The 14,006-nt window shown below is 50.5% G+C and overlaps 1 protein-coding gene across 1 annotated transcript in view; it reads left to right on the forward strand.

The window, feature by feature from the left end:
- Window positions 1-14,006, forward strand: part of CRAT (carnitine O-acetyltransferase) — a 412,536-nt gene that overhangs the window by 203,992 nt on the left and 194,538 nt on the right. Inside the window, exon 6 of the mRNA XM_085614011.1 lies at window positions 6,227-6,401. Coding sequence (XP_085470137.1) covers window positions 6,227-6,401 — 175 coding nt within the window. The remainder of the gene's footprint in view (window positions 1-6,226; window positions 6,402-14,006) is intronic.

Genomic DNA, 14,006 nt, shown 5'->3' on the forward strand with positions numbered 1-14,006 from the left:
CCTCATAAGCACTAGCCTATCCCAGTCCAGCCAGGATAGCAAGCATTCTCGCTCTCCTACCCAAATTTCAGCCGCATCACTCTTCCAGCTCGAGTGTTCATGCAGCTCATAGGGATGATGGCCTCTTGCATATTCATAGTGCCTCACGCAAGACTCCAGATGCGTCCCATACAAGAGTGCTTGGCGCGCCAATGGAACCAGGCCCAGGGTCAGCTGACAGATCTGGTGTTGGTAGACAGGCGCACTCACCGCTCTCTGCAGTGGTGGACCACCAAGAACCTTTCCAAAGGGCGACCGTTCCTAGAGCCAGTTCCACAGATTGTCATGACAGCGGACGCATCGCTCTCTGGCTGGGGAGCTCATCTATTACATCACACCATGCAGGGCAGGTGGACACCTCAACAAAAGTTATTCCACATCAATCACCTGGAATTACTGGCCATATTCCTAGCCTTAAAAGCATTTAAAAAACAAATATCAGGCAAGACTGTCCTAGTCCGCACAGACAACATGACAGCCATGTATTACATACAGAAACAAGGCGGGACACACTGTGCAGCTCTCTCAGCTAGCACAGAGCATATGGAGGTGGGCTATACCTCAGAACATTTTTCTCCTAGCCCGACATGTCCCAGGAGTCCAAAACACCATAGCCGATGTTTTAAGTCGTAAAACGCAACAGATCCACAAGTGGGAACTCCATCCACAAGTTCTTCAACGATTCTTTCCAATGTGGGGGCAACCACAGATAGACCTCTTCGCCACCCACAAACACCAAATGCCCAAGCTTCGCCGCCAGATACCCACACCCATTGTCCAAAGGCAATGCGATATGGGTGAACTGGTCAGGCAGATTTGCGTACGCCTTTCCGCCTCTCCCACTCATACCACTGGTGGTGTGCAAACTACGGCAACACTCACTGACTCTCATTCTAGTTGCTCCAACTTGGGCCAGACAACCGTGGTGCACCGCATTGCTGGAACTGCCAGTAGTCCCGCACCAAAGATTACACCTCTCACCACGCCTCTTAACCCAGAACCATGGAGAGATCAGACACCCGGAACCAGCTCAGCTCAACCTTGCAATCTGGCTCCTGAAATCTTAGAATTTGGTTACCTTAACCTTCCTCCTGACTGTATGAACGTCATTAAGGAAGCTAGATGGCCTACCACTAGAGCCTGCTACGCAGCCAAGTGGAAACGATTTGTGATATATTGTCATAACAGTAACATCAATCCCCTAGATGTGTCTATCCAACACATCATAAGCTACCTACTACACCTACAAAGGTGCAACTTAGCCTATACGTCTATTCGGCTACACCTTGCTGCCACAGCAGCATACCTACAAAATAGACAACATTTATCACTATTCAGGGTACCTGCCATCAAAGCCTTTATGGAAGGCCTCAAAGGGATAATTCCTCCCAGAGTTCCACCCTCACCTGTCTGGAATTTAAATATCGTTCTCACAAGACTAATGGGACCTCCCTTTGAACCTCTACATAAATGTGAGCTACAATTCTTAACATGGAAGGTTGCTTTCCTTGTGACCATAACTTCTCTAAGAAGAGTTAGTGAGCTACAGGCACTAACTAATCAGGAACCGTTCTTACAAATCCATCACAATAAGGTTGTTCTCCGAACTAATCCTAAATTCCTCCCTAAAGTCATTTCTCCCTTCCACCTTAATCTGTGGAGTTGCCTGTAATCTTCTCGCAACCACACAGTCTCAAAGCTCTTCATACTTTCAATGTTAAAAGAGCATTGCTTTATTACATCGAGAGAACATAACCTTTTCGAAAAACTAAGCAACTTTTCGTTTCTTTCTCACCAGCACACAAAGGTAATCCCATATCAAAGTCCGGGATAGCCAGATGGATTGTTAAATGCATACAAATTTGCTACCACAAAGCAAAACGTACTTTAACTGTTCCTCCTAGAGCACTCTCTTCAAGAAAAATAGGGGCTTCTATGGCATTTTTTTAGGAACATTCCATTACATGACATCTGCAAAGCAGCTACATGGTCTACACCGCACACGTTCACAAAACACTATTGTGTAGATGTGCAATCAAAACAACAAGCTAATATGGGCTAAGCTGTACTAAAAACCCTATTTCAGACTACTGCAACAGATACTGGTGGCCGCCGCTAAGGAATGGGACTGCTATACAATCTATGCATAGTGTGTAATCTGCAGCTCATATGCCTCGAACGGAATATGCTACATACCAGTATGCATCTGTTCTTGGCATGTAGAGCTGCAGATCTACACACGCCCACCCCCCTCCCCGGCTTCCAGTATTATCTTTAGATACGGTATACAAGGGCATCTTCCTGTTTCTTACAAAGCTCCATCATTTCCCTGCTGGCGAAAAACAATCTGAGGATGGAGCCGATCCTCATGCGCACTATGATCCTAAGGAGGAGTCGCCTACCTCGTGACTTCCAAAGACTTTCCAGGACAAAAACAAGTGCAAACATCCAGACCCAACACCAGATGGCGATCTATGCATAGTGTATAGATCTGCAGCTCTACATGCCAAGAACAGATGCATACTGGTAAGTAGCATATTCCTTATCATGCGAAATACTTCTGTTTACACCTATCAGGAATTCACAAGCATTCCTGGTAGGCACTAATGGATTTACAATTACAGAGTTTTGAACCATGAGTGTGCAGAAATCCACGTTATGAATCCCATCCTATGGTGGAATGGGGATTTAGAAGGAGGGGTTGGCCTTGTATGTTTAACACCCACACAAACGTATGTTTATGAGCATTGAAACTCCAATCTGTTCCTTTCCTGCCCTGGCAACGACTGAAAAGTAGCTCCACTTCCCTTAAAAAGTCACTTTTACGAAAGGGGCACCGTTTCCGCCAATCTTCAACCTGTGCTATGTAGAGTTCTGCACGGGGGAAATCGGAACCTGCAGGAGATGTCACTTTACTTCCTAATAGTATGCCTTGAGCCCTCCCCCCTGTCCCAGCATCCCAGGTGTACTAAAAAGAATGTTTGTGAATTCCCAAAAGTAGTAAATCTGCACTAGTAAGTAGTCGCACTTCTGTAGGTGAAGATTTGCTACTTTTTCATGAATTGGGCGATATGCGTTGGCGGATCGATTTGCCCCTTTGTGGCTTTGGGACTGTGTCTGATGCACTTTCCTCCTCTAGCTCCTCTCATCTTATCCCCTTTTCTCTGTTCTTTTGCCCCACTGCTCCCCCTCACTGCCCTTTTTACTCTTCTCCCACCTCACGCTTCTCTTACCTCTTCCACTCTCTCTCCTTCTTATTTTCACTCCCCTTTTCTACTCCTTTCTTTTCTTGCCTTCCCCTTTGTTGTCATTTCCCCTCAACCTTATATTCTCAAACTTCCCCTGTCTCAAGCCTTTCCTCTCTCACTCCTCCCCTCGCAAAACACCTGTCTTTTCTTTCCCCATGCCTCCTTCACTCCTCTCCTCTCATGCCTCCTCATCTGTCCTCTCTCTCTTCTTCCCTCACGTGACAGAACCGTCCTTTCATTCCCGATAACTCCTTCACGCCTCTGTGCTCCTCCTCTGTCCTTTATCACACCTCCCCTCACATAAAACACCTGTCCTTTCATTCCCCATGCCTCCTTCACTCCTCTCTGTGCTTCTGTCCCCTCTCACTCCTCCCCTCGCATGACACACCTGTCCTTTCATTCCCCATGCCTCCTTCACTCCTCTCTGTGCTTCTGTCCCCTCTCACTCCTCCCCTCGCATGACACACCTGTCCTTTCATTCCCCATGCCTCCTTCACTCCTCTCTGTGCTTCTGTCCCCTCTCACTCCTCCCCTCGCATGACACACCTGTCCTTTCATTCCCCATGCCTCCTTCACTCCTCTGTGCTTCTGTCCTCTCACTCCTCCCCTCGCATGACACACCTGTCCTTTCATTCCCCATGCCTCCTTCACTCCTCTCTGTGCTTCTGTCCCCTCTCACTCCTCCCCTCGCATGACACACCTGTCCTTTCATTCCCCATGCCTCCTTCACTCCTCTCTGTGCTTCTGTCCCCTCTCACTCCTCCCCTCGCATGACACACCTGTCCTTTCATTCCCCATGCCTCCTTCACTCCTCTGTGCTTCTGTCCTCTCTCACTCCTCCCCTCGCATGACACACCTGTCCTTTCATTCCCCATGCCTCCTTCACTCCTCTCTGTGCTTCTGTCCTCTCTCACTCCTCCCCTCGCGTGACACACCTGTCCTTTCATTCCCCATGCCTCCTTCACTCCTCTCTGTGCTTCTGTCCTCTCTCACTCCTCCCCTCGCATGACACACCTGTCCTTTCATTCCCCATGCCTCCTTCACTCCTCTGTGCTTCTGTCCTCTCTCACTCCTCCCCTCGCATGACACACCTGTCCTTTCATTCCCCATGCCTCCTTCACTCCTCTCTGTGCTTCTGTCCTCTCTCACTCCTCCCCTCGCATGACACACCTGTCCTTTCATTCCCCATGCCTCCTTCACTCCTCTCTGTGCTTCTGTCCCCTCTCACTCCTCCCCTCGCATGACACACCTGTCCTTTCATTCCCCATGCCTCCTTCACTCCTCTGTGCTTCTGTCCTCTCTCACTCCTCCCCTCGCATGACACACCTGTCCTTTCATTCCCCATGCCTCCTTCACTCCTCTCTGTGCTTCTGTCCTCTCTCACTCCTCCCCTCGCGTGACACACCTGTCCTTTCATTCCCCATGCCTCCTTCACTCCTCTCTGTGCTTCTGTCCTCTCTCACTCCTCCCCTCGCATGACACACCTGTCCTTTCATTCCCCATGCCTCCTTCACTCCTTTCTGTGCTTCTGTCCTCTCTCACTCCTCCCCTCGTGTGACACACCTGTCCTTTCTTTCCCCATGACTCCTTTACTCCTCTCACGCCGCTCTGTGCTCCTCCTCTCTCCTCTCACTCTTCTCCTCGTATAACACCTGTTCTTTCATTGCCCATACCTCCTTCACTCTGTTCCTCTACCGCCTCTCCGTACCTCTCCTCTGTCCTCTCACTCCTCCCCTTGCGTGACACACCTGTCCTTTCATTACCTATGCCTCCCATCACTCCTCTCACGGCTCTCTGTCCTCACTCCTCCGCTCGCATGACACACCTGTCCTTTCATTCCCCATACCTGCTTCACTCCTCTCCTCTCACGCTGCTCTGTACTCCTCCTCTGGTCTCTCTCACGCCTCCCCTCACACGACACACCCTTCCTTTTATTCCCATTCCTCCTTTACTTCTCCTCTCATGCATCCCTTCTCATTATTCCATTTTTCTTTTTATATTCTGCCACTCTTGCTCCTCTCCTCTTGCCCCTGTCCCTTTCATGCTTCTCGCTCCTCCCTTCTGTTCTCACTCTCCCCTTTCTCACTGCTACATCTCACTCCTCAACTATCTCACTCCTCTCCCTCCTTCACTGCTACATCTTACTCCTCCCCTCTGTCACTATCCCTTTTTATTGCTCCTCGTCTATCTCTTCTCCATTTCCTCCCTCAGATCCCTTCAGTACACTGCTCTCTTCCTCCTCTCCTCCTGTAGGCCATCCTCTGCCTCCTGCACCTCCCCTCTGTCACTCTTCGCCATACCTTCCGCTTCACCTATCCCATGTCTTTCTCCTACGTCTTTGCATATTACACTATGCATCTCTCATACTCTGTCTCCTCGCTCCCCTTCTTGCTTCTCCCCTCTCACTGGTCATCCTCTCACTTCTACCCTTTCTCAGTCGTGCTACCTCACCTGTTCCCTCTCTTCTGCCTCCCCCTCCATTCACCCTTCCTTTCCCCTCCCAATCCTTCTCCCTTTCCTCCCTTCCCTCTTTACATCACCCTCATGCTCCTCCTTTCTCCTTCCAGTCTTAGTCCTTCCTCTTTTATTCTATCCTTTGTGCTCCCCCTCTTGCTCCTTTTCCCTTCAATCTCTCGCTCTTCACTGCATATGCTCATCTCCGTCCTCCCATTTTCTCTCACTCATGGTTACCGACATCCACCCGGCTCCTTCAGTTTCTCATTCTTTGCCCTCCTCTGCCATTTCTTACTCCCACCTCTTTCTACTTAGTTTTACTCCTTCCCTTTTCCTTCCCTATTCCACACTTCACCCCATGTCATTGCTAATCACTCTTTGCTTCTTTTCTTCCATTCCTCTCTCTCTGTCCTACTCCTTAACACCTTTAACTTACATCCATCTCTCTCGACTAAGTTTCTCATTCCTTTCTCTGTTTTTTTCAGTTTTTTGAGCTGGACGTGTATAACAGCGATGGGACTCCACTTACATCTGACCAGATCTTCATGCAGCTGGAAAAGATCTGGAACACTTCCCTTCAAACCAACAAAGAGCCAATTGGAATACTTACCTCCAACCACAGGAACTCCTGGGCCAAGGCTTACAACACCCTGGTGAAAGGTAAGCCTTCCACACAGACAGCTGGGCCTAGACTTACAACACACTAATCAAAGGTAAGCCTTCCACAGAGACAGCTGGGCCCAGACTTACAACACGCTGATATCAAAGGTACACCTTCCACTGGAAAACATGGGCCAAGCCTTACAACACATAGATCAAAGGTAAGCCTTCCACAGAGACAGCTGGGCCTAGACTTACAACACGCCGATATCAAAGGTACACCTTCCACTGGAAAACATGGGCCAAGGCTTACAACACACGGATCAAAGGTAAGCCTTCCACAGAGACCGCTGGCCCTAGGCTTACAGCACACTAATCAAAGGTAAGCCTTCCACAGAGACAACTGGGCCAAGGTTTATAACACACTGATCAAAGGTAAGTCTTCCACAGTGACAGTGGGCCAAGGCTTACAACACATTGATCAAAGGTAGGCCTTCCACAGATGCAACTGGGCCTAGACTTACAACACACTGATATCAAAGGTACACCTTCCACTGGAAAACATGGGCCTAGGCTTACAACACACGGATCAAAGGTAAGCCTTCCACAGAGACAGCTGGGCCTAGGCTTACAGCACACTAATCAAAGGTAAGCCTTCCACAGAGACAGCTGGGCCTAGACTTACAACACGCTGATATCAAAGGTACACCTTCCACTGGAAAACATGGGCCAAGGCTTACAACACACTGATATCAAAGGTAAGCCTTCCACAGTGACAGCGGGCCAAGGCTTACAACACACTGATCAAAGGTAAGCCTTCCACAGTGACAGCGGGCCAAGGCTTACAACACACTGATATCAAAGGTAAGCCTTCCACAGTGACAGCGATTGGCTCCTGAGGCGAAAAGCCGGGAGCGGGGACTAATTACTTTTAAAATCATTGTGATGTGATACTGTGTTTTTTAACTGTTACCCCCACCTACCTGAACATTTGGCTTCTCAGAAACAGCGCTACTCGCTGCAACGACTCCCTTCCTTCGGCCGCCATTCCCGAGGGCGAGGCGAGACACGCCCCCTCGGCTGGCCACGCCCCCCGCCAAACATACAAATAGAGCGCGCCAACGCTAGGCGCCGCATTCACGATTGGCTCCTGAGGCGAAAAGCCGGGAGCAGGGACTAATTACTTTTAAAATCATTGTGATGTGAGACTGTGTTTTTTAACTGTTACCCCCACCTACCTGAACATTTGGCTTCTCAGAAACAGCGCTACTCGCTGCAACGACTCCCTTCCTTCGGCCGCCATTCCCGAGGGCGAGGCGAGACACGCCCCCTCGGCTGGCCACGCCCCCGCCAAACATACAAATAGAGCGCGCCAACGCTAGGCGCCGCATTCACGATTGGCTCCTGAGGCGAAAAGCCGGGAGCAGGGACTAATTACTTTTAAAATCATTGTGATGTGATACTGTGTTTTTTAACTGTTACCCCCACCTACCTGAACATTTGGCTTCTCAGAAACAGCGCTACTCGCTGCAACGACTCCCTTCCTTCGGCCGCCATTCCCGAGGGCGAGGCGAGACACGCCCCCTCGGCTGGCCACACCCCCTCCAACCCCCCGACCCATGGGCATAAAGCATGTGTCTTGGTAGGAAGCGCAGCGGACGAGCGCAGCGGGAGCGACGTTTGCGCGCCGAAGGCGCGCCTAAGGCAAGCCCGTCTGCGCCCGTCCGCAGCCGGACGGGGCTAGGGGCACGACTCCATGCCAATTTTATCTCCTACTCCTCTGAGGAGCTTATCACCCTCCAGGGCCACTTGCCACTCTCGGACTCTGTCCGCAGGCATATTACTTCTCTAGGGATTGCACCCTCTCCCACTCCTACTCTGCCGTTCTCTCCGCCCGTCTGTTTCCCGCAATGCCCTCTCCCACCCGGTCCTTCCCCTCCCACCCCGTCACTATCCATCCTCTTGCTTAACACCAGGTCTGCGGTCAAGCACCATCATGAGCTCTTTGTCTTGCTTGATTCTGAAAAGCCTGACTTACTGCTCTTGACCGAAACCTGGTTCTGTGACTCTTCCCTGCCTGTTCTCTTGGCTACCCTCCCCCCCTCCTATGTGGCCTTACGCGCTGACCGCCCAGCAGGTAGGGTTGGCGGTGGAGTGGCGATCATTGTTCGGTCGGAACTAAATTTTCAACCCATCCCCTCTCCCCCCATCTCCTCCACTGAATTCCTCACTGTTCGTTCCCTCGCCCTCTCCCCTCCTATCACCTGTCTCCTAATGTACCGTCCTCCCCAGTCTTTGCCTCTATTCTTGCCGGCTTTTCAAGACCTTTTGGCCAACATGGTGGTCAATTATGCCTCGGTCTTGGTATTAGGGGATTTCAACTACTGGCCCTCGGACCCTTCTGAGTGTACAGCCTCGAAAGAATTCACAGAGACTCTCACATCTTTAAATTTCACACCACACATCTCTGTCCCCACTCACTCTCACGGTCACACTCTTGACCAGGTCTGGTCTCTTAATCTTCCAGTTTCCCCGGTAACTGTCTCCCCCTGTCCCTGGTCCGACCATGCCCTTATTTCCTTCTCCGTCTCTCTCAACCCGATATCCAAAGTCCCCCACGCTAAAAACACCTGGGCGCGGAATTGGAATAGAGTTGACTTTCCCACTCTTATGTCTCACCTTCAGAATTCTACCCCGTCCCTCTCCGATCTCTCGTCCGACTCCCAAGCCAACACTATCAATACCTGGTTGGCTAGAGGTTGTGACTCAGTGGCTCCCCTGCGCCGCATCTCCGTCCGGCGACCAAAGGAGTCTAACAGGTGGTTTAATGACCACCTAAAAGAACTAAAGCTGTCCGCTCGACAGGCAGAAAGGCACTGGAGGAAAAATTATTGTCCCTCACTCAAATCCCTTTATCTGAAATCACTCGCCGACTATAAGATCGCAATCATTTCCGCCAAAACCTCCTATTTCTCAACCAAAATAATGTCTGCCGAAAACAAACCCAGGGAGATCTTCAGCATAGTGCAGGACTTGGCTTACTCCGACAAGGCTTCACCTCAAATCCCCCCATCCCAGCCCCTTTGTAATCAACTAAACACTTACTTCCTCGATAAGATCGCTACCATCAAAGCCAACATCCCCCCCCCCCTCATCAGCCTATGTCGACCCCTCTCCTCCTACTGTTCAAAACCTTCTCACCTCCATCCCCCCCATCACTGAAGAGGTATTCCTAGACTTACTCCCCAAAGTAAAGTCAGGCTCTCCGGCAGACATCTGTCCGGCGCGAATTCTCCAACGAATCTACTCCTCTTGTCCTGAACCCCCCATTACCTTTCTTAACAGCTCCCTAGCGCAGGGAGTAGTGACCCCTACGCTCAAATCAGCCACCATAGTGCCCATCCTAAAAAAACCTGGCGCTGACCCATCCATCTCAGCCAACTACCGCCCCATCTCCCTGCTGCCCTACTTGGGCAAGGTGCTGGAACGTTATGTCACCACGGTACTCAGCACCCATGTAGAGGCCAATGGGGGATTGGCTTCCCGCCAGGCTGGCTTTCGACCTAGGCACTCGACTGAATCAGTCGTGGTATCAGTCCTGGACAACCTCAGGAAGGGTATGGATTATAACAAACACCAGGCCCTGGTACTCCTCGATCTCTCGGCCGCATTTGACACGGTAGACCACACCATCTTACTGTCCCGTGTCAAGGCGGCTGGAATTGAGGGAGCAGCCCTGGTGTGGCTTTCCTCCTTCCTGAGGGACCGCACTCAGGCGGTCCGGCTCTGAGATTTTACAACCATCCCACTCCCCGTCACGTGTGGTGTCCCCCAGGGTTCTTCCTTGTCCCCCCTACTATTCAATCTCTACATCTTCCCCCTCATCTTCGCTCTTCAACAGCTGGAGGTCACCGTGTTTAACTACGCGGATGACCTCCAGCTCATCTTTGATCTATCCTCTTCTCCCCTCTCTGTTTCCAGCTTCCAGTACACCATGACATTTATCAGGGACTGGATGAACCATAACCATCTCAAGTTGAATCCGGACAAAACCGAGTTGGTTCTTACCGGAGGTTCTTCCAGTCCCTGGAATTCTCTCTTCTGGCCCCCTACCCTTGGTCCTGCCCCCACTCCTTCTACCACGGTCAAAACTCTGGGGGTTAAAATGAATAATCAGCTTACCCTCCACTCTCAAATCAGCTCCGTAGTCTCCTCCTGCTTCCTCACTCTCCGAACTATCCGCACTGTCGCTCGCTTCTTCTCCCCCCAGACACTCAAAATGATCATGGCCGCTCTAGTCATATCACGACTGGACTACGCCAACGCCCTCTACAACGGCATACCAGCATACAGCCTAAGGAGGCTACAGGTGGTCCAAAACCAAGCCGCCCGACTGGTTTTTGGTCTCCCACGCTACCACCACTCCACACCCCTCCTCAGGGAGCTTCATTGGCTCTCGATAAAGGAACGTTCTCTGTTCAAAACCGCCTGCATGGTTTTCCAGGCTCGTCAAGGCACCGCACCTGCTTTCATCTCCTCACTAATAACAGAATACGTTCCCTCTAGACAACTTCGTTCCTCTTCCAAGTCCCTTCTCCAAATCCCACGCTTCAGACGCAAAAAGTGGGGTGGGTCCAACTTTTCCACCTTGGCCCCCACTTTCTGGAACTCCCTTCCAGACCACCTACGTGCGTCTACCCACTATCTATCCTTCCGTAAGGATCTAAAAACGTTTCTTTTTAATCAGGCATTCCCTGTGTAAACCCCCTCTCCGGCCCAATCCCGGGCTCCCTTCTGTCTCTGTAGCCAATCCCCTCCACTAGCGCCAAGAAACCGTTCGGTGCACGCTGCGCTTTATAAATGTTTTAAATTAGAAATTAAATTAGCGGGCCAAGGCTTACAACACACTGATCAAAGGTAAGCCTTCCACAAAGACAGCTGGTCCTAGGCTTACAACACACTGATATCAAAGGTACACCTTCCACTGGAAAACATGGGCCTAGGCTTACAACACACGGATCAAAGGTAAGCCTTCCACAGAGACAACTGGGCCTAGGCTTACAACACACGGATCAAAGGTAAGCCTTCCACAGAGACAGCTGGGCCTAGGCTTACAGCACACTAATCAAAGGTAAGCCTTCCACAGAGACAGCTGGGCCTAGACTTACAACACGCTGATATCAAAGGTACACCTTCCACTGGAAAACATGGGCCAAGGCTTACAACACACTGATATCAAAGGTAAGCCTTCCACAGTGACAGCGGGCCAAGGCTTACAACACACTGATCAAAGGTAAGCCTTCCACAGTGACAGCGGGCCAAGGCTTACAACACACTGATCAAAGGTAAGCCTTCCACAAAGACAGCTGGTCCTAGGCTTACAACACACAGATCAAAGGTAAGCCTTCCACAGAGACAACTGGGCCAAGGCTTACAACACATTGATCAAAGGTAAGCTTTCCACAGTGACAGCGGGCCAAGGCTTACAACACACGGATCAAAGGTAGTCCTTCCACAGATGCAACTGGGCCAAGGCTTACAACACAATGATCAGAGGTAGGCCGTCCACTGGAACACCTGTACCATGGCTTACTACTCACTGATCAAAGGTTTGCAACACACTGAACAAAGGTTCACAACAAACCAATCAAAGGTAGGCCGTCCACAGTGACAAAAGGGCTTAAGCTTTCAACACACTGATAAAAGGCTTGCAACGCACTGATCAAAGGCTTACAACACACTGATCAAAGGTTCACAACACACCGATCAAAGGTAGGCCGTCCGACTGAATTGCATAGGGCCATGTCTGAACTGGGGTGGCAGAGTGGGCTAAAGAACGGTGATGGATCAAACCCAGATCTGTTGACTGGGTGTGAGTGTTTGATTGGTTCTGATGCTCCGTCCATCACCACCCCCTTTTGTACCGCTTTGTTCGCCATAAGTTGGCAGGGTATGCTCAGACGTTGAGTCCCTTGCTCACTTTGCCACTGGATTCAAGCAAGCCTGGCTGAAGACGGCTGAAATGCCAGAAACTGGTCCCAGGATGCTTGTTTCCGGTCCAGGGAAGGCATGGCTTGGCAGTTCGGGCTGGACTGTTCCCATGAGGCACAGGGTCAGACTGATTTGCATATGGCCATGTCTGAACTGGGGTGGCAGAGTGGGCTAAAGAACGGTGATGGATCAAACCCAGATCTGTTGACTGGGGGTGAATGTTTGATTGGTTCTGATGCTCCGTCCATCACCACCCCCTTTTGTACAGGCCATCCACAGTGACAAAAGGGCTGAAGCTTACAACACACCGATCAAAGGTAGGCCTTCCATAGTGCCAGCTGAGCCAAGGATTACAACACTCTCATCAGAGGTAGGCCATTCACAAGAACACCTCAATCAAGGCTTATAACACGCTGATGTCAAAGGTAAGCCTTCCACAGGAACACATGAGCCAAGGCTTACAACACGCTAATCAAAGGTAAGCCTTCCACAGTGACAGCTGAGCCGAGGCTTACAACACACTGAACAAAGGTAAGCCTTCCACAGTGACAGCGGGCCAAGGCTTACAACACACTGATATCAAATGTAAGCCTTCCACAGGAACACCTCAATCAAGGCTTATAACCCGCTGATCAAAGGTAAACCTTCCACACACGCTGATCAAAGGTAAACCTTCCACACACGCTGATCAAAGGTAAACCTTCCACACACGCTGATCAAAGGTAAACCTTCCACACACGCTGATCAAAGGTAAACCTTCCACACACGCTGATCAAAGGTAAACCTTCCACACACGCTGATCAAAGGTAGGCCTTCCACAAACGCTGATCAAAGGTAGGCTTTCCACAGTGACAGCTGGGCCAAGGATTACAACAGACTGAGGTGTTCCTGTGGAAGGCCACCTTTGATCAGTCTGTTGTAAGCCTTGGCCCAGCTGTCACTGTGGAAAGCCTACCTTTGATCAGCGTGTATGGAAGGCCTACCTTTGATCAGCGTGTGTGGAAGGCCTACCTTTGATCAGCGTGTGTGGAAGGCCTACCTTTGATCAGCGTGTGTGGAAGGCCTACCTTTGATCAGCGTGTGTGGAAGGCCTACCTTTGATCAGTGTGTGTGGAAGGCTTACGTTTGATCAGCGTGTTATAAGCCTTGATCGAGGTGTTCCTGTGGAAGGCGAGCTTTGATCAATGAAGGCTTATAACACGCTGATATCAAAGGTAAGCCTTCCACAGGAACACATGAGCCAAGGCTTACAACACACTGATCAAAGGTGCGCATCCCAAGCTTTATGTCCCCAGAAGCAAGTTCTAAATGTCAAGAACCATCAGCTGAATGGTGTGAGCAGCTGGCACAATCCTTATATGATCAGATTAAAAACATCCAGGACAGCCTCCTCTCTAGCGGATTCCTGGAGGGTGTCAGCCTAGACCGTATCTATGTAAGTTATCCCTGCATTCCATAGGGTCTCACTCCAAATTTGATCCTGTTTCTCTGGAGGATTCCCTGATAGATGTACAAACCCTGAAGGCGGGTTCTCTGGTGGAGTCTTGCCCTCTAATGTACAGGTGCTTGGCGAAAGAGTTATCAACCCTTTAGCCACTATACTCTTGAATGAATCGATGTCATCCGCATTGGTACCGCAGGCCTGGAAGCAGGCTTAAGATCCTGCCTCTGCTG

The sequence above is a fragment of the Triturus cristatus genome, chromosome 1_2 (genome assembly GCF_964204655.1).
Source record: "Triturus cristatus chromosome 1_2, aTriCri1.1, whole genome shotgun sequence".
Lineage (NCBI taxonomy): Eukaryota > Metazoa > Chordata > Amphibia > Caudata > Salamandridae > Triturus > Triturus cristatus.